General features: G+C 44.2%; 1 protein-coding gene across 2 annotated transcripts; it reads left to right on the top strand.

Moving 5' to 3' along the window:
- Positions 1-1,360: 1,360 nt before the first annotated feature.
- HMCES (5-hydroxymethylcytosine binding, ES cell specific) lies at positions 1,361-24,277 on the top strand. Of its 2 annotated transcripts, XM_081097965.1 has the most exons (7): positions 1,361-1,482; positions 1,784-1,985; positions 11,261-11,404; positions 13,608-13,733; positions 19,563-19,744; positions 21,617-21,809; positions 23,449-24,277. In XM_081097965.1, exons 2-7 carry the CDS (start codon positions 1,803-1,805, stop codon positions 23,683-23,685), a joined length of 1,065 nt encoding a protein of 354 aa, XP_080954091.1. In that variant the 5' UTR covers positions 1,361-1,482; positions 1,784-1,802; the 3' UTR covers positions 23,686-24,277. The 2 variants fall into 2 exon arrangements, with proteins under 2 accessions (XP_080954091.1, XP_080954092.1); XM_081097966.1 differs by lacking the exon at positions 11,261-11,404 and having other exon boundaries at positions 1,383-1,482.
- The last annotated feature ends 1,494 nt before the right edge of the window (positions 24,278-25,771 follow it).

Genomic DNA, 25,771 nt, shown 5'->3' with positions numbered 1-25,771 from the left:
CCCCTGAGGGTTTTGGATGGATGACCTGGGTATCCCTAACATCTGAAGTGTGTGCTGGGGTTTGCCTGCTCCCGCCTCAGTCCAATTCAGGGCATGCACAGAAAGGAAAAACAGCCTGTAGCGAGCACTCTATTGGCTCCAGAGGCAGAAATCCCTGGTTTATGTCCCAAGGGAGCAGGCTCAGGCCACCTTAGTTGCATTTGCCAGGTGGTTTAGCAACTTTGTGACTGAAATACATTTGCAAAGCCCATTTTTAAAAATCCAGGACATGCCAAAACCGGTTTGGCTCAGTGGATAGAGCGTCGGCCTGCGGACTGAAGGGTCCCAGGTTCGATTCCGGTCAAGGGCATGTACCTGGGTTGTGGGCACATCCCCAGTGGGGTGTGTGCAGGAGGCAGCTGATCGATGTTTCTCTCTCATTGATGTTTCTAACTATCCCTCTCCCTTCCTCTCTGTAAAAAATCAATAAAATATGTTTAAAAAATAAAAAAAAATAAAAATCCAGGACAGCCCTGGTTGGTGTGGCCTCGGTTGGGCATCATCCCTTGCACCAGATTGTTGCTTTGATTCCTGGTCAGGGCACACGCCCAGGTTGCTGCTGGATCCCTGGTTGTGGGCGTGCAGGAGGCAGCCACCCATGTTTTTTGCTCTCACCTTATCAGGGTTTCTCCCTCTCCCTTCTGTAAATAATCTATTTAAAAATCTTAAGCCGGGCCCACCGGGCTCCGTGATTGAGCGCTGACCTATGAACCAGGAGGTCACCGTTGGATTCCCCCAGATTCCGACTGGGCTGCTGGCTGGATCCCCCGGGGGCGTGCCGGGGGCGTGCCGGAGGCGGCCAATCAGTGACTCCGATATTCTCCCTCTCCCTCCCTCTCTGAAATCAGAATATTTTTTAAAAGGAATCCAGTCCCGTCCCCCTCCTCCCCCCCCCCTTAGAGACTCCGACGGGGTGAAGGTGAGGGCCTTGGGAGCAGGTGCATGCCGGTGCCCACTGAAGTGAGTGACGTGTGTGATTCCTGAAAGTTTTCCTGATGGTCCACTTTCGCCCCAAACTTCGAGGCCGTTATTAGGACTGTGAAGTAAAGAAACTATTTCCTGACTTCCCCCCTAGAGTTACACAAAGGGCCCCGCAGGCTCCCTGGGACGGTGCTGGGGGAGCCGTGACCTGCGGATCCAACGTGGAGGAAAGCAGGTCTCCAGGAGTCCCGGCGGCAGCCCTCGCCTCCCGGGCGCTTTCCGAAGCTTCACCTTCCGGGGCCGCCTCGCCCGGAGCGGGAGCGCACGGAGCTGGGCGGCAGGGCCTTGGGGGCGCCCCCGGGCCTCCTCGGCTGGGGGCGGGGCTAGTGCGTCAGCGGGCGGGGCCGCGAGGCGGGCGCGGAGCGAGCGGGACCCGCGGAGAGCGGCGCTGCGCCGGCTGGGGCGGCCGAGGGGAGACGGCGCGGGCTGAGGCGGCGCGGGCGGCTGGTGCGGGGGGAGACGGTGAGTGCGCTAACGCGGGCGGAGGTGCTGGGGGAGGCGGTGCTGGGGGCGGCGCGGGCTGAGGTGCGGGGGGAGGCGGGGGGAGGCGGCGCCGGGGCTGGTGTGGCCTGGGGTCCCCGCCGCCGGGGAGAGGCTGAATTTGGCTCTGCGGGCCGGACCCCGCGGCCTGCTGCCACGGTGGAGGTCAGCAGCGGCTCGCTGCCGGCGGCCCAGTGCCCCGGACGGGAGGGAGGACAGGGTGGGGTGGGAGTCCCTCCGGGAGGAGCTGGGGCTCAGGCTGCTCCGTGTTTCTGCTCCGCAGGCTGAGGCTGCCCTGAAGAATGTGCGGGCGCACGTCCTGCCACCTGCCCAGGGACGCGCTCACCCGGGCGTGCGCCTACCGGGATCGGCAGGGCCAGCCCCGGCTCCCCGAGTGGAGAGACCCGGACCGGTATCGGCCCTCCTACAACAAGAGCCCGCAGTCCGACAGCCCCGTGCTGCTGTCGCGGCTGCACTTCGAGAAGGTAACCGCTCTATCCGCGTCGTATTGGCTTCTGGGCCCGGGTGGCGTGGGGCGGGGAGGGGCGGGGCGGGAGGGCCGCCAATTACCCCCACCTCCACCCCTGCAAAAGTCTGAAAACCTGCATATAATTTCTGACTCTCCAAAAACTTTTCTAATCGCCTACACTTGACTGGGAGCCTTGCTGGTAACAGAAACAGTAGGTTAACATATTGTTGCATGTTACGTATATTAAAACCGTATTCTTAAAATACAGTAAGCCAGAGAAAATAAAGTGTTATTAAGGAAAGTACATTTACAATGTTTATTGGAGCAGATCTGCATATAAATGGACCCTTGCAGGTAAAACCTGTGTTGTTCTGGGTTAACTGCGTTTGGTTTGGTGTATGCTCCGTCCCTGAGATGATCTTTAAAACCAGCCTTTATTGGACCCCCGTTGAGAACCACTCTGGGCCTCGCTGGAAGGAGTTTTATTGGTATCTTTCAATCTTGCAAGATGATTCATATTCTTCAGGCTCAATTTAAGTGCCTTCTTTATACAAGGCATACCACTCTTAGTGCATGTCCAATTTACATGAGCCTTGTATTTGAATACATTTTTTAAAGGCAGCATCTTTCCAACCACACAGATCATCAGGGTCATTTGAGTATCTTTATTTTATTTTATTTTTTTTAATATATTTTATTGATTTTTTTACAGAGAGGAAGGGAGAGAGATAGAGAGTTAGAAACATCGATGAGAGAGAAACATCGATCAGCTGCCTCCTGCACATCCCCCACTGGGGAAGTGCCTGCAACCCAGGTACATGCCCTTAACCGGAATCGAACCCGGGACCTTCAACCTTTCAGTCCACAGGCCGACGCTCTATCCACTGAGCCAAACCGGTTTCGGCTTGAGTATCTTTAAAAAAAAAAAAAAAGGCCTCGGCTGGGTGGCTCAGTTGGTTGGAGCATCATCCCATATATCAAAAAGGTTGCAGATTTGATTCCTAGTCAGGGCACATACCTAGGTTGCTGGTTCAGTAGGGGCACGTATGGGAGGCAACCAGTGGATGTTTCTTTCTCTCTCTCTCCCTTCCTCTCTCTCTAAAATCAATAAACATATCCTCAGATGAGGATTAAAAAAAATTTTTTTTTCTTTGCTCGGCTGGTGTGGCTCAAGAGGCAGCTGATCAGTAATTCTCTCTTATCGATGCTTCTGTCTCTCTCCCTTTCCCTTCCTCTCAAAAAAAAATATATATTTAATGTTTTTCCTTTTTAAATAATAATAATATTTCCATGCCCCTTACCAGTCATGTTGAATGAGAATCTCTAGGCCTAAGGCAGGATTAAGACTACCTAACTTAAAACACCTCTGATGTTTCTTGAAGGTTGCAGAACAGAAGTTTCTGTTCTCTCTGCTTGTTTTCAGTCTTTTTATGCTTATCTTTTATTGAAGCTAGATGTATTTGGTTTGGTTATCTGAATTGCATTCATTGTGTATTCACCTATTGTAGTGTTGGAGTGACCAATAATTTATAATCGTGTTTTTGTTCTTTGCTTTATTTTTATTATAAGCATGCATGTGATAAAAATGCTTCATTCCAGAAGTTAATAGTTTCTCTGTGTCTTTTGTTTTTTAATTTAAATATTAAATATCCTTGATATGTTTTTAAAAACATGATTATTTCCATGCTGGATTTTTCTGTGTGATCCATAAAGCTTAAATGGCTTTATCAAGCTGATTATACCAGTGCTACATACTCTTCAGAACTCTTGTGATAATATGGTAGTCAAGAAAGACTCATCTCTACATTGTAGGGATCACATTATTTTAAAATAACCTAATAGCATTTATCTTTTTGATTGAATGAAGCCATTTACATGAAATAGTTTATTCTTGCCCAGCTGGTGTTGTTCAGTGGTTGAGCATCGACCTATGAATCAGGAGGTCATGGTTGGATTCCCAGTCAGGGTATATGCCGGGGTTACAGGCTCAATCCCCGGTGTGGGGAGTGTAGGAGGCAGCCGATCAATGATTCTCTCATCATTGATGTTTCTGGCTCTCTCTCTCCCCCTCTCCCCTCCTCTATGAAACCATTTAAGGAAGCTTTTTTTAATGAGAGGATAATCAAAATAAAATGAACCTTGACTGGGAGATAAAACATGTTTTCAAAGAAGGTATACAGTAATTTGAAATGAAAAGAGAGAAGAATTAAGTGTATGAGACTTACTCTTTTTCAGCTTTTTTTTTTTTTTTTTTTTTTGGTACTACCTCTTTAGAATTATAGAATGAAGGTTAGCTGGAAGAATAATTTTGTTAAACAGATGTAAAGGCAGAAGTGTAGAAAGATTGTGACTTGTCTAAGGTTACCCGGTTAGTGATGGATACAGCTGGGACTAAGGTTCAGACCGCTGACCCCACTTGAGTAAATGCTTCCCGGAACTGGGAATGGGGAAGGTGGAGGCAGGCCCTAGCAAGTTCAGACCTCCTTTTCTGTTAGTGGTATGAATTTGCTTACTGATGTAGTGTTTTGACTCCACATCTCTAATAAATTTTATTAAGATTGCTAGGCTTTCCTAATTTTGATAAATAGTTGGTTTTCTTTTTCTCAAACCTGTAAATTGTAAAGCAAAATTAGAACCATTTCATCAGTTCATTTAATCCATATCATCAACGGCCAGTACATATGTATAGATTGCAACATTTACATTTGAAACCAGTGGTTTGCAAATTACTTCCTCTTTCATTTATCTACCTCAGGATTACAAGCTGTTCTGGTCACAAGTCCAAAAATCTAGAGGAAAGATGAGTAATACTGAGCAATATTTTCAGTATTTTGGCTTTGCAGCTACTTTTTTTTTTTTTTTAATGTTTTTATTGATTTCAGAGAACGGAAGGGAGGGGAGAGAGAGAAACATCAATGAGAAAGAAATATCTGTTGATCTTCTGCCTCCAGCATGACCCCTATCAGCAATGGAGCCCACAACCCAGGCATACGCCCTGACCAGGAATCAAACCATCGACCTCCTGGTGCATGGGACAGTGCTCAATCAACTGAGTCATACTGGCCTGGCTGCAGCCACTTTTTTTTCATTGTTCCCAGTAGAGGGCGGTCTCACGTTTGGGTTTGATTTACAATTATCCAGTGAACACACTCAAGTTAAAGGTGATCACTGGAATTTGTAAAAGTAAAGGTTTTTCAACCTTGGCACTATTGACGTTTTATGTGGGATAATTCTTTGCTGTGGGAAGCTGTCCTGTGCGTTGTAACATGTTTAGCAATATCACTGGCCCCTACCCACTAGATGCCAGTTGCATCACGCAGATCATAGCAACCAAACACAACTCCTGATAAAGTCAAATATACTCACTAGATGTTGCGCATCCCTCTCCCCACCTGTATCAGGTTTTGGTGGTGATGATGGTGGGGGTGGGTGGATGTCAAAATTGCCCCATGTTGAGAACCTCAGATTTAAGAGTGTTGTTTTGCAAATTTCTGATGAGACATCATTTATTTGGCCATATATAATGTTATTTATTTTATTCTCATTCTGCTTTGAGCAGGGGTCCCTTCTGCTTGGAAGGCACATTGGATTCTGGAAGAGAGGTTAGGGTTAGGTTTACAAAGGCTCTGTTTTCACACATTTTTTCTTCTTCCTATCCCTGATGAGAGAAATGCTTGGGTTTACATCCTCTATCTTACCATTTCTTCCAGGGTTTTCTTTTTTTTTAATTATACTGAGCACTTACTGTTTTGTTTTTCTTTTGGCATACAGTTGTCAACCAGAGGTCACTGGTGTTAATTCAACACAAACTAGAATCCCCAGTTTGGGGTGTGGTGAAAAAAGAAATCTTATTCAGTGCAAACAGCTCAGCTATGACACAGCACGTCTGTGAAAAGGCATGGCTGTGTGATGGTCCTGGGGCCAGGCTCCTCTCCAAGTGGACAGCTCTGCTCTGTTCTTAGCTGGTCTGCTCCAGCAAGACATCTTCATTGTTTCATCTTTGGTGTTTCAGCTCCAGGCAGGGAAAGGCAATTGTCAGTCTTTGGTGGAAAGAGAAAGTGTGCTTTTAGAGCCAGAGAGGAGCTAACTTAACCAGTTAACTGCCACACGCCCAAAACAAAAACCATCCCCACACGCCATGATATTTTGAATTTAACTTAAAAAATCAATTTGCAATGAACATTATAAAAATAAATATATTACAATTCGGGTGTTCTTGAATATTTTCAACTGAAAATTATCACGAAAAATGATTTTAAAGTTGGTCAGGGCTACCACTTAGGGAAAACATTTTCTTTTTTTTAATAGATGCACATGGCTTGTGGGGAAGGGCCACTGCTTGAGTCTGCAGGCGCTTATGGCATACAATGGGTTAAGTAGACAAGAAGTCCCCTACTGGTCCCTGATTGATCTGCCCTCATGCAAATGAGGATGCCAAATCTTCACAGTTCAGTTGGTCCAAAAGAGACAGTCCTGATTGGTTAGAATGGAACTGCTTTGATTGGTAGATAAAGAAGCTGGATATAGTTGCGCAGCCTTGATTGGACGGGGAAATCCTCAGTCTAATTGGTTGAAAATAGGATTCCAGGTACTCCTTTTTAAAAAAATATATATTTTATTGATTTTTTACAGAGAGGAAGGGAGAGGGATAGAGAGTTAGAAACATCAATGAGAGAGAAACATCGATCAGCTGCCTCCTGCACACCCCCTACTGGGGATGTGCCCACAACCAAGGTATATGCCCTTGGCCGGAATCGAACCTGGGACCCTTCAATCCACAGGCTGATGCTCTATCCATTGAGCCAAACAGGCTAGGGCAGTACTCCTTTTTTAAAAAAATATTTTTTTTATTGAATTCATAGAGGAAGGGAGTGGGGGAGAGAGAGAGATAGATAGAAACATCAATGATGAGAGAGAATCGTTAATTGGCTTTCTCTTGCACGCCCCTTATTGGGGATCAAGCCTGCAATCTGGGCATGTGCCCTTGACTGGAATTGAACCTGGGACCCTTCAGTCCGAAGGCCGAGGCTCCAGGTACTCCTTCACGAGGATTGGCTCAGATGGCGAAACACAGCGTAGGCAAGCAGCTTAGTGTGGGCTTCTCCCTCAAGTGAAGTTTGTGTGAAAGGCCCCTGTATAGAAATGGCTACTAGGCTCTGTTTTTTAAATTTGAACTCAGGCCCTGACCAGTTTGGCTCAGTGGCAGAGCGTCGGCCTGTGGACTGAAGAGTCCCAGGTTCGATTCCGGTGAAGGGCATGTACCTTGGTTGCAGGCACATCCCCAGTAGCGGGTGTGCAGGAGGCAGCTGATCGATGTTTCTCTCTCATCAATGTTTCTAAGTCTCTATCCCTCTCCCTTCTTCTCTGTAAAAAATCAATAAAAAAATATATTTAAGCCGAAACCGGTTTGGCTCAGTGGATAGAGCGTCGGCCTGCGGACTGAAGGGTCCCAGGTTCAATTCCGGTCAAGGGCATGTACCTGGGTTGCGGGCATATTCCCAGTAGGAGATGTGCGGGAGGCAGCTGATCAATGTTTCTCTCTCTTCAATGTTTCTAACTCTCTGTCTCTCTCCCTTCCTCTCTGTAAAAAATCAATAAAATATATTTAAAAAAAAATATATATATATATATATTTAAATTTGAACTCAGTCACTGGGAGCCTTTCTTAGTAGATATCTTCTTTCTCAGGATCCACACAATTTACCTAGGCTGCCTGTCTTTAAGGGAGGAAAACACACACACACACACACACACATACACAATTGATTCTCATTTATAAATTCTGTGTTTGCAAATTTGCCTACTTGCTAAAATGTATTTGTAAACCTCCAAATATACTATGTTACTTTTAAACACGGGTATATTTGTCATTCATGGACAATACAGGTGTTGAACATTTGAGTCACCTAATTGAATAAGACAAAGCTCTTAAAAAAGAAACAAAAAATGAAGCTCTACCTTCGCGCGCGCGCGCGCGTGTGTGTGTGTGTGTGTGTGTGTGTGTAGCTCTACCTTCTTGTTTCAGCTCTTATACTATAAACAAGTGTCCTTTTTGCAGTCCATTTAGTGTTATGTTTTATGCATTTGTGATTTCACTGTTTAAAACTGTTCCCAAGCATAGTCCTGGAGTGCTTGCTGGCTAGTAGTCCCAAGTGTAGGAAGGTTGTAATATGCCTTTCAGAGAAAATACATGTGTTAGATAAGCTTCATTCCAGCATAATTTACTGTGCTGTTAGTCATGAATTCAACATTAATAGATCAGCAATATATGAAATAGTGTCTTTAAACAGAAATACACATTAAACAAGGTGACATATTAATCAGTTGATGAAAATGTTGTCACCATTGGCTCATGGGAAACAAGCCCTGCATTTCCCCTAAGAGCAGCAGATCAGTATTGGCTAATTCAGTGTTTGCAGCAATGTTGTAGAATCTGTTGTGAATAATGAGTCTGGAGTATGTGTACAGAAAGGGGATTGACTATTCAGACAAGATTTTGAAAGAAACCGGACAGGATCTTACCAAGAGCACAGTGGAAGGATTAGCTTTAATTAAAAGGGAAGCTCTTCTTGAGACACCACTACTGATGATGATTCCTTTCTTGACTTTTCTCATTCTAACTTTTTTCTCTCTAGGTACTTTTTCTTGGACTCTACTTTCCCCTCATTTCTCTTTTTGTACCTCTAGGTTAAATCCCGTGCTTGATTTACTCCCTTAGAAACTTCATCCTAATGGCTTTAAGTCACCTTTATAATTCTAACCTAAAAAAATACTCAATTGCAATTTGTATGTGTATTCCGTGCCACACATTTTAATGATTCTCCAAGGCAGGTATTGTTCACTCTATTTTAACAGAAAAGGAAAGTTGAGGGTCCAGGAAATTGAAACTAGTCCAACTTCGTAAATAGCAGGAATTTTTTTATCCGAGTCTTACAAAGGCCTTATTTTTTCCTCTGTACCAGAGGTTGGCAAACTATGGTCCTCCGACCATATCTGGCTCACTATCTGTTTTTGCAAATAACGTTTAATTAGAACGGATCCAAGCTCATTCATTTGTTCTTTGGCTGTTTTCTCACTACCAATGGTGGCAGAGTTTAGTTGCTTGAGTCATTGCAACAGACTATATGAACTCACAAAGCCAAAATTATTTACTATGTAGCCCATTACAGAAAAAGTTTGGTGACCCATTTTCTCTATCATGCTGCCTCTCTCCTAAGTTTAATTCTTCATGCTTTTTGGACATAGTAAACAGCTCTATTTGGATCTTATTCTAGTGACTTAAAATAATTCTTAATTATTTTTAAAAATTGATTTGAGAGAGAAAGAACCATCTATTTGTTGTTCCACTTATACATTTATTGGTTGCTTCTTGTGTGTGCCCTGACTTGGGGATTGAACCTTGGCATATCAGGATAACACTCTAACTAAGCTACCTGGCCAGGGCCAAAATAACCTTTATTATGTTCACTAGTGAGAAATTAAGACAAAGCATTGCAGATATTGTTTGTTACTTTCCTGAAGTCTGGGGTCTCAGCTGAAAAGACTTGTCATCTGGGGCTAGAATCATCTAGAGCAGGAGTTAGAAAACTAAAGCCCTCTGATCATTTTTGTAATAAAATTATATGGAATACAGCAATATCCATTTACTTATCTACTAGAGGCCCAGTGCACGAAATTAATGTGTGTGTGTGTGTGTGTGTGTGTGTGTGTGTGTGTGTGTGTTGGGCAGGGGGGGGTCCTCAGCCCGGCCTGCACCCTCTCTCAATCCAGGACCGCTGGCTCCTATCCGCTCACCTGCCTGCCTGCCTGATCGCCCCTAACCACTCTGCCTGCCTACCTGATCGCCCCTAACCACCTCTACCTGCCTGATCACCCCTAACCACTCTGCCTGCCTGCCTGATCGCCCCTAACTCCTCTGCCTAGGCCCCTGCTGCCGCAGCTTCGTGCAGATGTTCAGCTGTCCAGTCTAATTAGCATATTATGCTTTTATTATTCTAGATTGTCTATTAATGCTTTGTCCCTATAACAGCAGTTATAGTTGCAACAGAGACTCTCTAGCCTGAGAAGTATTTAATATCTGGCCTTTTATTTAAAAAAAAATTTGCAAACTTCTGATCTAGGGGCATCTTCATTTATCTGGCAGTTGATAACCTGTGGCTGTTAACCTGTGCTGGTAGCCAGAGTACCTACATGTGATCTCTCCACACAGCCTGGGCTTTTTCACAACAGGGCAGCTCAGAGTTCCAAAAGCAATGTCTCAGCAAATAAGCAGGAAGCTGACTTCCTGACTTAACCTTAGAAATCATAGTGTTACTTGTGCCACATCCTGTTAGTCACAGCCCAGTCAGATTCAAGGGAAGGGAACATAGACTCCAGCTCTCAAGGGGGGAAATGGGAAAGATTTTTTAACCATTTATTTAAATTGCCATGTCTAGACTTGCCACTATTATCAGAAACTCAACATGTGACCTTTCCCCAAATCAAACCCTTCAGAATTTTTGTTCAATAGTGGCATCCTTATTTCAGTTGTCAGGGACTGAAAACTTAATCATCCCTTTTTTATTTTTCCAGTTGCACCGCAGTTTCATTTTTCTATCTTTTAAATGTCTTTTATTTTCACTATCACCAGAGCTACTGTATCATTATCAGATCCCTGGACTATTGTAGTAGCACCGAAAATGTACTCTCTCCCATTGGTTTCTTCGATGCGTACTATGCTTTGCAGAATAGTGTGTATGTGCACTTCAATCTGTAAATTTTATCAAATTCTCAAGGGCCAAATGCCAAAAAAAAGTATAACAACCATATATTGGGGGCCAAAACTGCCCCCACATTTGGAAAATTTTAGAGGGACTCAACATATATGGCATATAGTGGCTAAGCTTTATAACAGTGAAAAGATACACAATAGAATCGGTAAAGGGAAAAAAACACAAGTAGAAATCTGGAAAATTTTGTGTACATCCTTCCTTATGTTCTCTTCTTGTAAGGGGAAAAACTAAGCACATTCCTTAATAGACACTAATTAAATGTTTGTAGGAACAGAATCTCTTTATATCCCCTATTCTACCCAAGCAGAATGTCTTACATTCCCATAAATATATTTTCTAAAGAACACAAGTTACATCATGATAAATTACTAAAATTGTTTTCAAGTAGAATCTTTCCTTTTTAATAATCTTTTCTCTATTCTTTGTGTTTTGATACTAATAGTAATGTAATGCATATGCTAAACTTGGTTTTTAAAATTTTATTATGATCTCCTCACTGGATCATATTAACCTTTGGCAGGGTGCAGACTCATCTGAGCGTATCATTGCTCCTATGCGATGGGGCTTGGTCCCATCTTGGTTCAAAGAAGATGATCCTTCCAAACTGCAGTTCAACACGAGCAACTGCCGTAGTGATACCATAATGGAGAAACGGTCCTTCAAGGTAGGTAGCTCATCTAGGGAAAGGTATTGTTTATGAACAGAGCTATTAGAGCCTTAGGTACCTGAAAAGTAAAATAAGGTTCTCTTTGGAACCGCTCTTAAGGTCCCAAAGTGTTGAATGCTGTTTTATTTATTACTGTGTAATAAACCATGCCAAAGCTTGGTGGTTTAACAAATCAACTATATTATTTCATTTTTTTTTTTTATTGATTTTTTTTTTTTTTTTTTTTTTTACAGAGAGGAAGGGAGAGAGATAGAGAGTTAGAAACATCGATGAGAGAGAAACATCGATCAGCTGCCTCCTGCACATCTCCTACTGGGGATATGCCCGCAAACCAGGTACATGCCCTTGACCGGAATCGAACCTGGGACCTTTCAGTCCGCAGGCCGACGCTCTATCCACTGAGCCAAACCGGTTTTGGCAACTATATTATTTCTTATATTTTGTGGGTTGACTGTGCTCAAGTGGACAGTTTTCACTTGTGTAGCTATAATCAGATGACAGCTGGGGCTGGATGTCTAAGATAGTTTCTTTTTTTATTTTTTCAGAAAGGAAGGGAAAGGGAGAGAGAGAGAGAAACATCAGTGATGAGAGAGAATCATGGATGGGCTGCCTCCTGCATGTCCCCCACTTGGGATTGAGCCTGCAACCCAGCCATGTGCTCCCAACTGGGAATTGAACCTGGGACCCTTCAGTCCACAGGCCAATGCTCTATCCACTGAGCCAAACCAGCTAGGGCTAAGATGGCTTCATATATATATTTTTTTTAATTGACTTTTTTACAGAGAGGAAGGGAGAGGTAGAGGAATAGAGAGTTAGAAACATCGATGAGAGAGAAACATACATCAGCTGCCTCCTGCACACTCCCCACTGGGGATGTGCCCTCAACCAAGGTACATGCCCTTGACCAGAATCGAATCTGGGACCCTTCCGTCTGCAGGCCGACGCTCTATCCACTGAGCCAAACCGGTTAGGGCTAAGATAGCTTCTTTACCCATATGTCTGACATCCCAGATGGCGTGGGTAGAATAAGTGAAAGCCTTTCCATGTGCACCGCTGGGGTTGTCAGGGTAGTCAGGCTTTTTACATGGCTTCTGGCTTACCAAAGCTCATGATTCAAGACAGTAGGGCAGGACCTACAGGATTTTGTGACCTAGCCATGGAAGTCATATAGCATCACTTCTATGGCACGCTATTGGCTCAGCCCAAAATCAGTGTGGGAGGGAACTACATGGGAGATGAATACTGGAATGCGTGGTTCATTGGGGAACCAACTTTGGAGACCAGCTACCACAAGTGCCTGTTTGTTAGAGAGCTATTGCTGTTGTGTACATTTAATCTTTTCAACATCTGTGTGACGGTGACTTTATACATGTGAAAACTGAGGCACAGAGAAATAACTGCTCTAAGATCACACACTGGCAGACCCAAGATTATTTTTTTTATTTTTATTAAATATATTTTTATTGATTTTAGAGAGGAAGGGAGAGGGAGAGAAAGACAGAAACATCAATGATGAGAGAGAATCATTGATTGGCTGCCTCCTGCATGTCCCCCACTGGGGGTCGAGCCCACAACCCAGTCATGTGCCCTTGGCCGGAATTGAACCTGGGACCCCTCAGTCCACAGGCAGATGCTCTATCTACTGAGTAAAACCAGCTAGGGCGATTATTATTTTTAAATATATTTTTATTGATTTCAGAGAGGAAGGGAAAGGGAGAGAGAGATAGAAACATCAATGATGAGAGAGAATCATTGCTTGGCTGCCTCCTGCATGCCCCCTACTGCAGATCGAGCCTGCAACCCGGGCATATGCCCTTGATCAAAATTGAACTCCAGACCCTTCAGTTCACAGGCCAACATTCTATCCACTGAGCCAAACTGGCTAAAAATCAGACCCAAGATTTTTTTTAACGTATAATTTTTTATTTTTAGAGAGAAAAGGGAGAGGGGTAGATAGAAACATAAATGAGATGAGAGAGATACATCATTAATCAGCTGCCTCCTGCACACCCCCTACTGGGGATATAGCCTACCACCTGGGTATGTGCCATGACTGGGAATTGGAACCAGTGACCTCTTTGGTTCCTGGGTTGATGATCAACTACTGAGCCACACCGCCGGGCAGACATAAGATTTTAACTCAAGTCCATGAAACGTGATTCTATCACTAAGACCGTATCTTGCTCACATTTTCCCTCAGGTGCCTCTGGGAAAAGGAAGACGCTGTGTTGTTCTAGCAGATGGATTCTATGAGTGGCAGCGATGTCAGAACACAAGCCACAGGCAGCCATACTTCATCTACTTTCCCCAAATCAAAACAGAAAAGGTATCAGCAGCAGCACTCACAGTAAATATTTAGAAAGATACAGAGGACTAATCTAAAGAAGGGCATTTTTTTTCTTCTCTCATTGTGTTTTATTGATTTTGAGAGAGAAACATAAATTTGTTGTTTCATTTATTTATGCATTCATTAGTTGACTCCTGTATATGCCCTGACAGAGGATTGAACCTACAACCTTGGTGTGCCAGGATGATGCCCTAACCAACTGAGCTACCTGGACAGGGCCTTCATAGAGTTTTTTTAAATTAGTAGCTTTATTGATTATAAAAGTGATATAATTCACTTTCTAAAATTATGCAAGTCTGATTTTTTTGTATATTTAAAGTTGTGCAACAATCACCACTATTTTTAGAAAATTTTTAAAAAGTAAGTTTTTATTGATTTCAGAGAGAGTAAAGGAGAGGGAGAGAGAGAAACATCAATGATGAGCGAGAATCATTGATCAGCTGCCTACTGCACACCCTCTACCCGCAACCCGGGCATGTGCCCTGACCGAGAATCGCACTGTGAGCTCCTGGCTCATAGGTCGATGCTCAGCCATGGAGCCACATGGGCTGGGCTCTTTTCTCTCTCTGGGATTCTAATTACACGTGTTAGATAATTTGATATTGTCCATAGTTTTTGGATGTTCTTTTCTGTATGCTTCATTAGTTTTTCTTTGTGTTTTAATTTGGAATTTTTAATGGCCTATGTTTTTTTTTAACAGCTTCAGAACCTTCATTTATTTTTATGAATTGATAAAATATATTTTCATTTTATTTGTATTTTTTTTCTGAACCATTTGAAAGCAATGGTATCTCATCCATCAGGAACTTAGCGGGTGCCTCTTTTTTTATTTTTATTTATTTTAATCTTTATTGCTGAAAGTATTACATAGGTCCTCCTTTTCCCCCCCATTTATCCCAAGCCCCACCCCCATCACCTCACCACCCTATTGTCTGTGCTACTATGATTCTTTTTTTTTTAATTAAATCTTTATTGTTTAGATTATTACAGTTGTTCCTCTTTTTTCCCCCCATAGCTCTCCTCCACCCAGTTCCCTCCCCACCCTCTGCCCTTACCCCTCCCACTGTCCTCATCCATAGGTATACGATTTTTGTCCAGTCTCTTCCTGCACCCCCACACCTCTTTCCCCCCAAGAGTTGTCAGTCCACTCTCTTTCTATGCCCCTGGTTCTATTATATTCACCAGTTTACTCTGTTCATCAGATTTTTTATTCACTTGATTTTTAGATTCACTTGTTGATAGATATGTATTTGCTGTTAATAATTTTTATCTTTACCTTTTTCTTCTTCCTCTTCTTAAAGGATACCTTTCAGCATTTCATATAATACTGGTTTGGTGGTGATGAACTCCTTTAGTTTTTTCTTATCTTTGAAGCTCTCTATCTGACCTTCAATTCTGAATGATAGCTTTGCTGGATAAAGTAATCTTGGTTGTAGGTTCTTGGTATTCATCACTTTGAATATTTCTTGCCACTCCCTTCTCGCCTGCATAGTTTCTGTTGAGAAATCAGCTGACAGTTGTATGGGTGCTCCCTTGTAGGTAACTGACTGTTTTTCTCTTGCTGCTTTTAAGAGTCTCTCTTTGTCTTTTGCCCTTGACATTTTAATTATGATATGTCTTGGTGTGGTCCTCTTTGGATTCCTTTTGTTTGGGGTTCTCTGTGCATCCTGGACTTGTAAGTCTATTTCTTTCACCAGGTAGGGGCAGTTTTCTGTCATTATTTCTTCAAATAGGTTTTCAATATCTTGCCCTCTCTCTTCTTCTGGCACCCCTATAATTCAGATATTGGTATGCTTGAAGTTGTCCCAGAGGCTCCTTACACTATCTTCATATTTTTGGATTCTTTTCTCTTTTTGCTTTTCTAGTTGGATGTTTTTTGCTTCTTCGTATTTCAAATCTTTGACTTGATTCTTGGGATCCTCTTGTCTGCTGTTGCGAGTCTGTATAATATTCTTTATTACAGTCAGTGTATGCTTAATTTCTAGTTGGTCTTTTTTCATATCCTCGAGGGTCTCACTAAATTTATCGGTGGTTTCTAGAAATTTCTTGAAAAACCTTATAACCGTGGTTTTGAACTCTATATCCAGTAGTTTGCTTTCCTCCATTTCTGTCATTTGTGACCTGTTTCTTTGTCTCCGCATTTTTTATGCTTCCTTGTGTTGGTAGAGTGGCTTTGTGTGCTAGGTGTCATCCTATAGGGCCCAGTGGCTCAGCCTCCCCAATGACCTGAGGTGGACACTCTTGGTGCACCCCTTTGTGGGCTTTGTGCACAGTCTTGTTGTAGTTATGCCTTGATTGTTGTAGGTATCACTGGGAGGAATTGACCTCCAGGCCAATTGGCTGTGAGACTCAGCTGTGTCTACAGTGGGAGAACTTCTGTGCTGAAGACACTCTTATGGGGCAAGACTTGCTTCAGTGGGGCTTTGGTGCTCACTGAGTCTTCCCCCTGAGTGTGTCCCTTATGGATCTGAGGAGTTGTAATCTGGATGGTCCCACTCTGACCATTGGGTCTAAGGAGGTGCTAATTTAGCCTCTGCCTGAGGCTACCCAGCAGGAGCTATGAAGAGATCTGCATATTCCCCTTCCTTGTTTGGGGTTTGGAGGTGCCCAGATGAGGCCCAGCTGTGAAGCAGTGCAAGCTGCTGAGGCCTTGGGCCTTCTCTTGGAAGTTCTGGGTCTGTCTGGCCCAGCTGCAGTTTGTTAGGTAATTTTCAGATTGCAAAGGGCCAGCCCATTCATATGCAAAAGCCTCTGCTGCAGCTTGGGTGGTGCAGGGTCTCAGGGAATCAACAGGGCAGAGCAAGCAGCTATGGCTGATCCTCAGCCCTGCCCTAAGGGTCCCTGCGTCTCAGTGTCCGGGTAATCGCTGTAAGCACCTCTGAGAGAAAGCCGCCCTCGAGTTCCGAGTTCTGCCCGCTGCCAGACAGTCTATTTCTCCCCGTATGAGTCTGGGTTCCCAGAGACTTCCCAGAACTGGAGTTCAGAGCAGTCGGGGCTTGTGACTCCCTCCCGATTCAAAAAGACAGCCGTGTCGTCAGTTGCCAGCCCTTGCTGCGTGCGCTTCCGTACCTCTGCTGTTGACTTCCGCACCTCCTCTGAGTCTCAATGTGCTTTTCTCTTTCCTTCTAGTTGTAGAATTTCCACTCAGCCAGCCTTCCTGTAGTTCTGGATGATGTCCGTTTTGTCTTTTAGTTGTATTTTTGAAGTTGTTGTGGGAGGCAGCAATTTCCGGTGTTTACCTATGCCGCCGTCTTGGTTTCTCTGATTCTTTCTAATTTCACCAAATTGTCCGTGCATGTAGTCCACCTTTTCTACAAGAGCCTTTATTTTTTTAAAAAATATATTTCTTTATTGATTTCAGAGAGAAAGGGAGAAGGCGAGAGAGACAGAAAGATCAATGATGAGAGAGAATCATTGATCGGCCACCTCCTGCATAACCCCTACTGGGGATCGAGCCCACAACCCAGGCATGTGCCCTTGGCCGGAATCGAACCCGGGACCCTTCAGTCCACAGGCCAACGCTCTATCCACTGAGCCAAGCCGGCCAGGGCTTCTACAAGAGCCTTTAACGTATTATATTTATTTTAAAATCCCTGATATTTACAGTATTTGGGAAATGTGATCTCTTGAATCTGGTTCTGTTAATTTCTATATCTCTTGGCAGTTGATTGGTTGTTGTTTGTTTTCTTTGTTTTAGCTTTTTTGTGTGTCTTGTTGTGTTTTTTTTTTTTAATCCTCACCTGAGGACATGCATTTCATTGATTTTAGAGAGAGAGGAAGGGAGAAGGAGAGAGGGCAGAGAGAAACATTAATCGGTTCCCTCCCACATGCACCCCCAAAAGGGATTTAACCCAAAACCTGGGCATGTCCCTGACTGGGAATCTAACCTGTGACCCTTGGGTGCACAGGGTGACACTCTGACCAACTAAGTCACACCACAGGGCTAATTTTTATTTATTGATTGATTGGGGTGGGGGAGAGAAACATCAATTTGCTTTCTACTTACTTATGCCTTCATTGGTTGATGAAGGGATCAAACTGACAACCTTGGTGTATCACAGCGATGCTCCAACCAACCGAGTACCTGGCCAGGATTGTGTCTTGTAATTTTTGATTGATTGCCATAGTATGTAACATAGAAACTGAGATAAATAATATTTATGCCTGGAAATGGATACAATTATCCTTCTATTAGGCCATTACCATGTGAGATTGAGGGAATCTTGTCAGCTGAACTGGGTTTGAATTTTGTTGTTATAATTACCTTTCGTCACTGCTGGTTTTAAATTTCTTTGGTGTCACCTTGTGTTTAGAGTAAGAGTTGATTTTCCAGAGGATTTTTCTCAGTAGCTCTGCTCCCTTCAGCTGTAATAGTTCCCTTTGAGCCTGTGCCTAGAGAGGATCTCCCCATGCTCTTGTGCCTTATCCAGAATTAGACTGCTGTTGCTTGTCACTTGGTGCTGCTACTCTGAAGGGGAGGGGGAGTATTCTCTGTTGTCTTCATTCAGTCTCACTCGTAGGCAGAACTGTACCACTAGCTCTCAGGCTCAGCCTTTCTCAGTGATCATGGTCCTTCCCCAGGGGAGTAGAGGGTTTTGGGGTTGTTGTTTTTTTTTCTTTTACCCTTCTCCAGACCCCATGAGTCTTTACCTGTCTGTATCTTAAGAGTGACCGGATTTATTACCCTTCCCCCTGACCCCTTAAGGGTTTTATTCCTTAGAGCAGTGGTTCTCAACCTTCCTAATGCCGTGACCCTTTAATACAATTCCTCATGTTATGGTGACCCCCAATTTCATTGTTACAAATTGAACATAATTAAAGCATAGTGATTAATCACAAAAACAATATGTAAAAATATATGTTTCCCAATGGTCTTAGGCGACCCCCAAAGGGGTCGCGACCCACAGGTTGAGAACCGCTGCCTTAGAGGAAAAGTGATCAGGTGGAGCTTTATGCCTTTCCTGAAGCAGGAGAGCGCCCCTTCTGCAGGCATGCACCAGCAGGAAAGGCTTTCTCCAGTCTCCTGCCCTGTTCCCCGTCTTTCCTGAGGGCACCCAGGGACGTCTGTGGAAACTTCCTGATGGCTGTAGTTCTCAGGGATCCTGTACTCTCAGGCTAGCCCACACTCTGCTTATAGCAATTTGATAATAATTTTATCTCAGTTCATATCTGCTGTATGAAGGACTTGCCTTCCTCCTGTTGCCACTGTTAAGCCAGTGCTTATGTCTCATCTCCCCGCAGAGATTCCTGTCTTTCTATGAAGTTTGGGCCAATTGGTTGCCCTGTGACCTCAGTTTTCTAATGAATTGAAGTTATGATTTGTCTATTATCTAGCCTTTTTTCTTATTATTTAAGGTGAAGGTGACACTCTAGTTTTCTGTATTTTAGGCCTTGACCTGAATCTTAAATGGCAAGTAGGTGTTGGCATGATAAGAAAGGGTGAGAGGGACATTTTGGGGAGGGGAAGGTTGTTTCAGCAAGACAGTGGGAACAAAATTATATGATAGCTTCATTTACAAACAGCTTGGTTTGGTTCAGATTAACGTTGTAAGTGAAAGCTGGAATGATGGACTAGATGGCCTGGATGCCTAATGAAGGTATTAAATTGTATTATGAAAGCACTGAAATAACCATAAATTTATAGCTTTGGTGAGTATTTGCCACCAATCCTCTTTCCTTTGAGTTAATAAGGTATGTGCTAAATGACTTCCAAAATGATTGTGATGCTCTTAAATCTGTAGTAGTACCCAACTTGCATGTGGAAGAAGGCTGATGAGTATCTAATCTGCCCATGTATTTTGTTTCCAGTCAAGCGGCATTGGTGCTGCAAGTAGTCCTGAGGACTGGGAGAAAGTTTGGGACAACTGGAGGCTACTAACAATGGCCGGGATCTTTGACTGCTGGGAGCCACCACAGGGAGGAGACTGCCTGTATTCCTACACCATCATCACAGTGGATTCCTGCAAAGGCTTGAATGACATCCACCATAGGCAAGTCATACCTCTTATCCCTGGACCCAGAAGGATACCAGGGAGGGTGTGTTCTCTTTGTTTTTAGGTAGGTAGCTTTTCAAATTTAAAGTTTCTGTATGCACACATTTATTTATTTACTTAATTACTTTTTAAATGCTTTGGTCCCCCAGGTCCTTATTCTTTTTTTCTTTTTTTAATATATTTTTATTGATTTCAGAGAGGAAGGGAGAGAGAAATAGAAATATCAATGATGAGAGAATCATTGATCAGCTGCTTTCTGCACACCCTGCACTGGGGATCAAGCCCACAACCGGGGTGTGTGCCCTGACTAGGAATCGAACTGTGATTGCCTGGTCGATGCTCGACCACTGAGCGGTGCCGGCCTGGCTGTGTGCACACATTTAGACAGTAGGAAACTAGGACAGCTGCTTACAGAATACAGTTACAGTCAGTTTGGCTATAACATGACATGCATTCCTAAAAATCTCCATAGTATGCAAAATTGTATAATGAAAATGACACTTTATGGGAAAGGGGTTAAGAGGACTACACTTAAAAACTTTGTCACTGACACATTAAAAAAATAGAAATCTATTAAAAATTACCACAGTTTTATGTATTAGGTGATTACAAAATACAAGGTACTACAATAAATATAGTACTTTACCTTAAAAAGACCTATAGTTTGCTTGTGGGAGTGTGTGTTGGAAGAGTTGCAACTTATGAGATATTGTGAAGTGGATATTTATGCATTTATCTCCTAAAATCAACTATGCCACCCACCAGTGAAGTGCGTGCCATGCTTTGCATTGGCCTAGGACAGTGGTCGGCAAACTCATTAGTCAGCAGAGCCAAGTATCAACAGTACAACAATTGAAATTTCTTTTGAGAGCCAAATTTTTTAAACTTAAACTATATAGGTAGGTACATTGTTATTAACATAACTAGGGTACTCCTAAGCTGGCCTTTGCTAAAAACGTCCTCAATCTGATTGAGGTACGTTCGCTGAGGTCGACCCCTTCCAACTCTCCCATCCACACTCATCTTGTATACTTGTTTCAGATAGACGAGTGTGGATGGGAGAGTTGGAAGGGGTCGACCTCAGCGAACGTACCTCAAAACAATGTACCTCCCCCGAGCTGCGTATCCCTCAGCCTGCCTGCGCCGCCCGACCGACACCCCCCACTTCTTCTAACACCACTTCTTCAAAATAGACTCGCCAGGCTGAAAACCAACTTCTGCACATGGGCCATGAAATTTCAGTCGCACTGTACATGATATAAACAACAGTTAGCTTTTACAGCAGCGCTCGGCAAACTGCGGCTCTTTGGCCCCTTGAGTGTGACTCTTCCACAAAATACCACGTGCGGACGAGCATGTACAGTGCGATTGAAACTTCGTGGCCCATGGGCACAAGTCGGTATTTTGTGTTAGAGCCACACTCAAGGGGCCAAAGAGCTGCATGTGGCTCTCGAGCCGCAGTTTGCCGACCACTGGATAGGTCTTTCTTACTGTAAATCTGTCATAGGTTGTAAGACTGGAGATTATTGTTGATAGACGAGTTTTTCAGGATCTGTTTCTCCTTTAATTGTAGCCTGGGGCATCATAGAAAAGTCACCAATTTGCTAATGTGCACACTGCAGTGCACTGGGTCCAATCATAATTACTGTTCCCTGTCATTGCCATAAAACTTTATAAGCTGGCTCTCCTAGTGTTGAATTTCATGCTCTGTCAAGTTGTGGTCAAGGAGCACGTGGCAACAATCAGCATGTAAGGCACAGAGGGAGGGCGAGCTTCTCCTTGGGATGATTTGTGCTCTCAACTAACTCAAGTCTCACTCCCTACCTTCACTTTGTCTCTTCTAACCGATGTTTTGACCTCACTGGCTAGGATGCCTGCCATATTAGATGGAGAGGAGGCAGTCTCTAAATGGCTTGATTTTGGTGAGGTCTCCACTCAGGAAGCTCTGAAGTTAATCCAGACCTCAGAAAACATCACCTTCCATCCAGTCTCTACCGTGGTGAACAACTCCCGAAACAACACTCCTGAGTGTCTGGCTCCTGTTGGCTTAGAGGTCAAAAAGGTAGGGGTCTGTGACTCTGACAGTCTTTTTTGAGCTTTCTGTCTTCTGTCAGTTTAGCATTTTCTTTTAGGATATGGCCTTTTACAATCAGGGCCACCACCCAAACTCACACTCCTTATCCATGGCCAGGGTGAGCAGAGCAGTGATTCAAAGCTGGCTGTAATTCAAAGTCCTCAGGAGAGCTCTTTCAAACGTAAATGCTAGACCCTATGTAGACCTACTGACTCAGTCACTATTCAGGACTGAGCTTGGATTTCTCTATCATTAAGAAGCTCTTTGGTAGCCGAAACCGGTGTGGCTCAGTGAATAGAACGTCGGCCTGCGGACCGAAAGGTCCCGGGTTCTATTCCGGTCAAGGGCATGTACCTGGCTTGCGGGCACATCCCCAGTAGGAGATGTGCAGGAGGCAGCTGATCGATGTTTCTCTCTCATCGATGTTTCTAACTATCTCTCTCCCGTCTTCTCCGTAAAAAATCAATAAAATATATTAAAAAAAAAATCAATAAAAACATTTAAAAAAAAAAAAAGAAGCTCTTTGGTAATAAGTTTGAGGGCTTCTACTCTAGAGGGTGATTGTGAGAAAGAAAAAAGAGCCCTTGACCATAATCTCTGTCCATAATTAACTGTGATTTTTTTTTTTTATCTTTTCACTTTGTCTCTGCTTTCCCAACCACATGTTGGAGGAGTTCCAATCTTTGTTCCCCTTCAGGACTATTTGAGAACACTCCTGCTATAAACATTAACTTCTTAGAGTTGGTAACGATCCTGTAGATGTATTTTGAAGGGAAATTGAACAAACAAATGGCCCGCAGTGGGAAAAGGAGCTCAGAGCAAAAAGCTGGCCCTACTGTTTTTAGGTGCATAGAGGGATCTGAAGCAGGAATGGCTCTGAGTCTTCCAAGAACAGGCATCTGAGAATGCCGAGAGGTCTTAAGGATGACGATTGCAAGAGCACCCCCATTTTTCCTTTTTTTAAAAGTTTTCCATATCCATAGTCAGTGTCATCTTTTTTTCTTTTGTCTCGTTTATCTGCAAACTCATGCAACCCCAATTAGATGTCTCTAAAAACGATTCATTTTGCACTAGACACTGCCCCATTTCTGCCGTGGTCTTTACACCAAAAGAATTCACATTTTGGTGAGGTAGCATTGTTGAATTCAGAACCTTCAGTGTGGGTTGGGGTGCAGTTAAGGGAAGCAGAAGAGCAGTGCTGGGCAAGCAGAGGCTGTGCAGAGAAGTTACATGGAGGGAAACAGCCTGTTCAGGCTTAGGCCGAATCCCTAATCGTAGAGGCTGTTTAAGCCCTGTCTCCCCAACTTCACCTCCCAACTCTGCCAGGTCCCAGTAAATTACATTGTTTTCCCTGAGAATGCTTCATTCTCTGCATGTTTGAATGCCTGTCAGTGCTCCTCTGTGAATGGCCCCACATACCTCCATTAAGCCTTCTCTAAGAGTTACTCCCTACTCCCTACACCCTTGGAGTACACTCAGTTGCTCCTTTCTTCCCACTCCTGACTAGTGGGTCATATCTGGCCCTTAGTAACAATTTATAAATCTGAGTCAGTACCTCATGCCTCTTCCCCTGGAGTTGTCCTTTTCCCAAAAGCTTGAGCTAAATGTTTTTTCATCTTTTTCCTAGGAGTCCAAGGCAAGTGGCAGCAGCCAGATGTTGTTGCAGTGGCTGGCCACAAAGTCACCCAAAAAGGAAGACCCAAAAACACCGCAAAAGGCAGAGCCAGATGTGCCCCAGTGGTCCAGCCAGTTCCTGCGGAAGAGCCCATTCCCTACCAAGAGAGGCGGTGCAGGATGTCTGGAGCGATGGCTGAAACAGGAGAAGGAGGACGAGCCAGTGGCCAAGCGACCTCACAACCAGTAATGCAGGACTTTCAGAGACCAAGGTCATGGTTCGCTGTACTAAAGACTGTTGCTGATAACAGATTCTTTCATTGTGTGTATATGGATTTGCGTTGGGAGGAGGTAGCACAGTGTTAGTTAACAGCTGTGGGTTCATAGGGGAGTGGCTAACCTGGCTGGGACCAAGAACACACAGAGGGGATATGGGAGCCTGGCAGGGGAGCGCCCACCTCCCTCTCCTCATAGGGGTTCACTATGCCTGCAGCCCTATCTTGGTAGGACTGATGGAGCCTTCCTCAAAGCCTGATCCTGCTGGCAGTTCTCAGCACCTGACCTGGTGCTGCTTAGCCTTTGGGCTCTTTCAGTCCTTTGGAATTAAGTTCTTAACACATTATTTTTTTCTGAATAAATTAAATTTTATAAACTGTCTGCATTTCAAAAAATGCTATTGGTGGGGGTAGTTCTGGGACTTACTATTTTGGGCTTTCTGTGGACAAAACTGCTTTTTTGGAAACAAACAAAAAAAGGCTTGGTGGCAGGGTTCTTTATTGAGTCTCTCAGTAAAGTTGTTGGAAGTTGTCTGAATCTTTTTAAAAATCTTTATTATTGAAAGTACTAGTTGTCTGAATCCTTTAGCTTAAAACCAACCTGACTGCCTGCCAAACACAAGGGACTGGGGGGGGGGGCGGGGGATAAGGTACAGGAGACAAGACCCTGCCTTACACAGGGAGCATAGAGTCTGGGTGAGGAGCCATCCTAGTCACAGCCCTCCAAGTCCTATGCAGATCCCCAGCCTCTGGGTAGAGCGGAGAACAGAGGGATGACTTGGGCTTGGGGTGAAGGTTGGGAGCTGACCACCTGCCTGCCCCGGCCTGGTCAGAGCCCCTGTGATGATTTGCTCTGCAGGCTCCTCCTTGGCACTGAACTGCTTTATAGTTAGATATTAATTTGGGGTAGTTATCTGTTGTCCCTCTAGCCAAATTATTAATTCCATGAAAGCAGGGACCTCTTTTTCACTCTTTTATTTTCCCAAAGTTAACGGTAGGAGTGCAAATATTTGTTAGGTGAATGTGAGCACTTACTACATGCCCTGTCCTGTGCTAGGCAAGGAGCCACAAGCATTAACCAGATGCCACACCTGGCAATTAAGCACTTGGGTGTGCATGCATGTGCCCCCCCTCCCCCCCCTTTGGCTCTGGTGTGCCAGGAGAGGCCCTTCCCAGATCCTGAGGAAGAACCAATGACTCTCCAGAAGCACCAAGGCTCTTTGGGGCATCCAGGAGACAAGGACCCACAAAATGCTGTCCCAGTGGCTGTATGAAAGGAAGCAGGCCCTGAGCAGACTGGAGGGTGGGCTGCCCTACCACCACCACCACCACGACTATGGGACCGCCGGTGGGGCGCTGGCCCAGGCCCCTTGCAAATCAGGCATTGAGAGCTTTACCGGTTAGAGGGCAGCTTTGGCACCTCTTGGCAGGGGTGATGGGAGAGTGGTCTATGACTCCAACCCTTGCGGTGACTTCCACCCCCTCTACCTTGTCTCTAAGTTTATCTTTAGATCAGCATTCCAGTTGAGAAGGCACGATTGGCCAGTGGTGGTAAGTACTCAGAACCCTTCACTGAGGCCAGGAGTGCTTTACTGTGGCCTCCAGTTTTGAGTTGCTTTGCATTGAATTTTGGTGGTTTTATTGAGACTTAAGAAAAATACACATAACTAACCTTGGCCAGTGTAGCTCAGTTGGTTGGGCATTGTCTCATACACCAAAAGCTTGCTGGTTTGATTCCTGGCCAGGGCACATGCCTGTGTTGCAGGTTGGATCCCCAGTAGGGGGCATGCAAGAGGCAGCAGATGTTTTGTTCTCACATTGATGCTTCTCTCTCTCCCTCTCCCTCTCTCTCAAAATCAATTAAAAATCTTAAAAAAACAAAAGAAAAACAAGCCTAACTTACCAGAAGGTTGGCTCTTATCTCTTTTGCCTCGGGTTTAATAAGCAACAAAAATGAAATTCCCCCTGCCCTAACTGGTTTGGCTCAGTGGACAGAGCATTGGCCTGCGGACTTAAGGGTCCCAGGTTTGATTCTGGTCAAGGGCATGTACCTTGGTTGCG

The sequence above is a fragment of the Myotis nattereri genome (genome assembly GCF_964212035.1).
Source record: "Myotis nattereri genome assembly, chromosome: 8".
Taxonomy (NCBI): Eukaryota; Metazoa; Chordata; class Mammalia; order Chiroptera; family Vespertilionidae; genus Myotis; species Myotis nattereri.
Note: the sequence above shows the minus strand (reverse complement) of the source record. Positions and strands in the feature narration are given on the sequence as shown.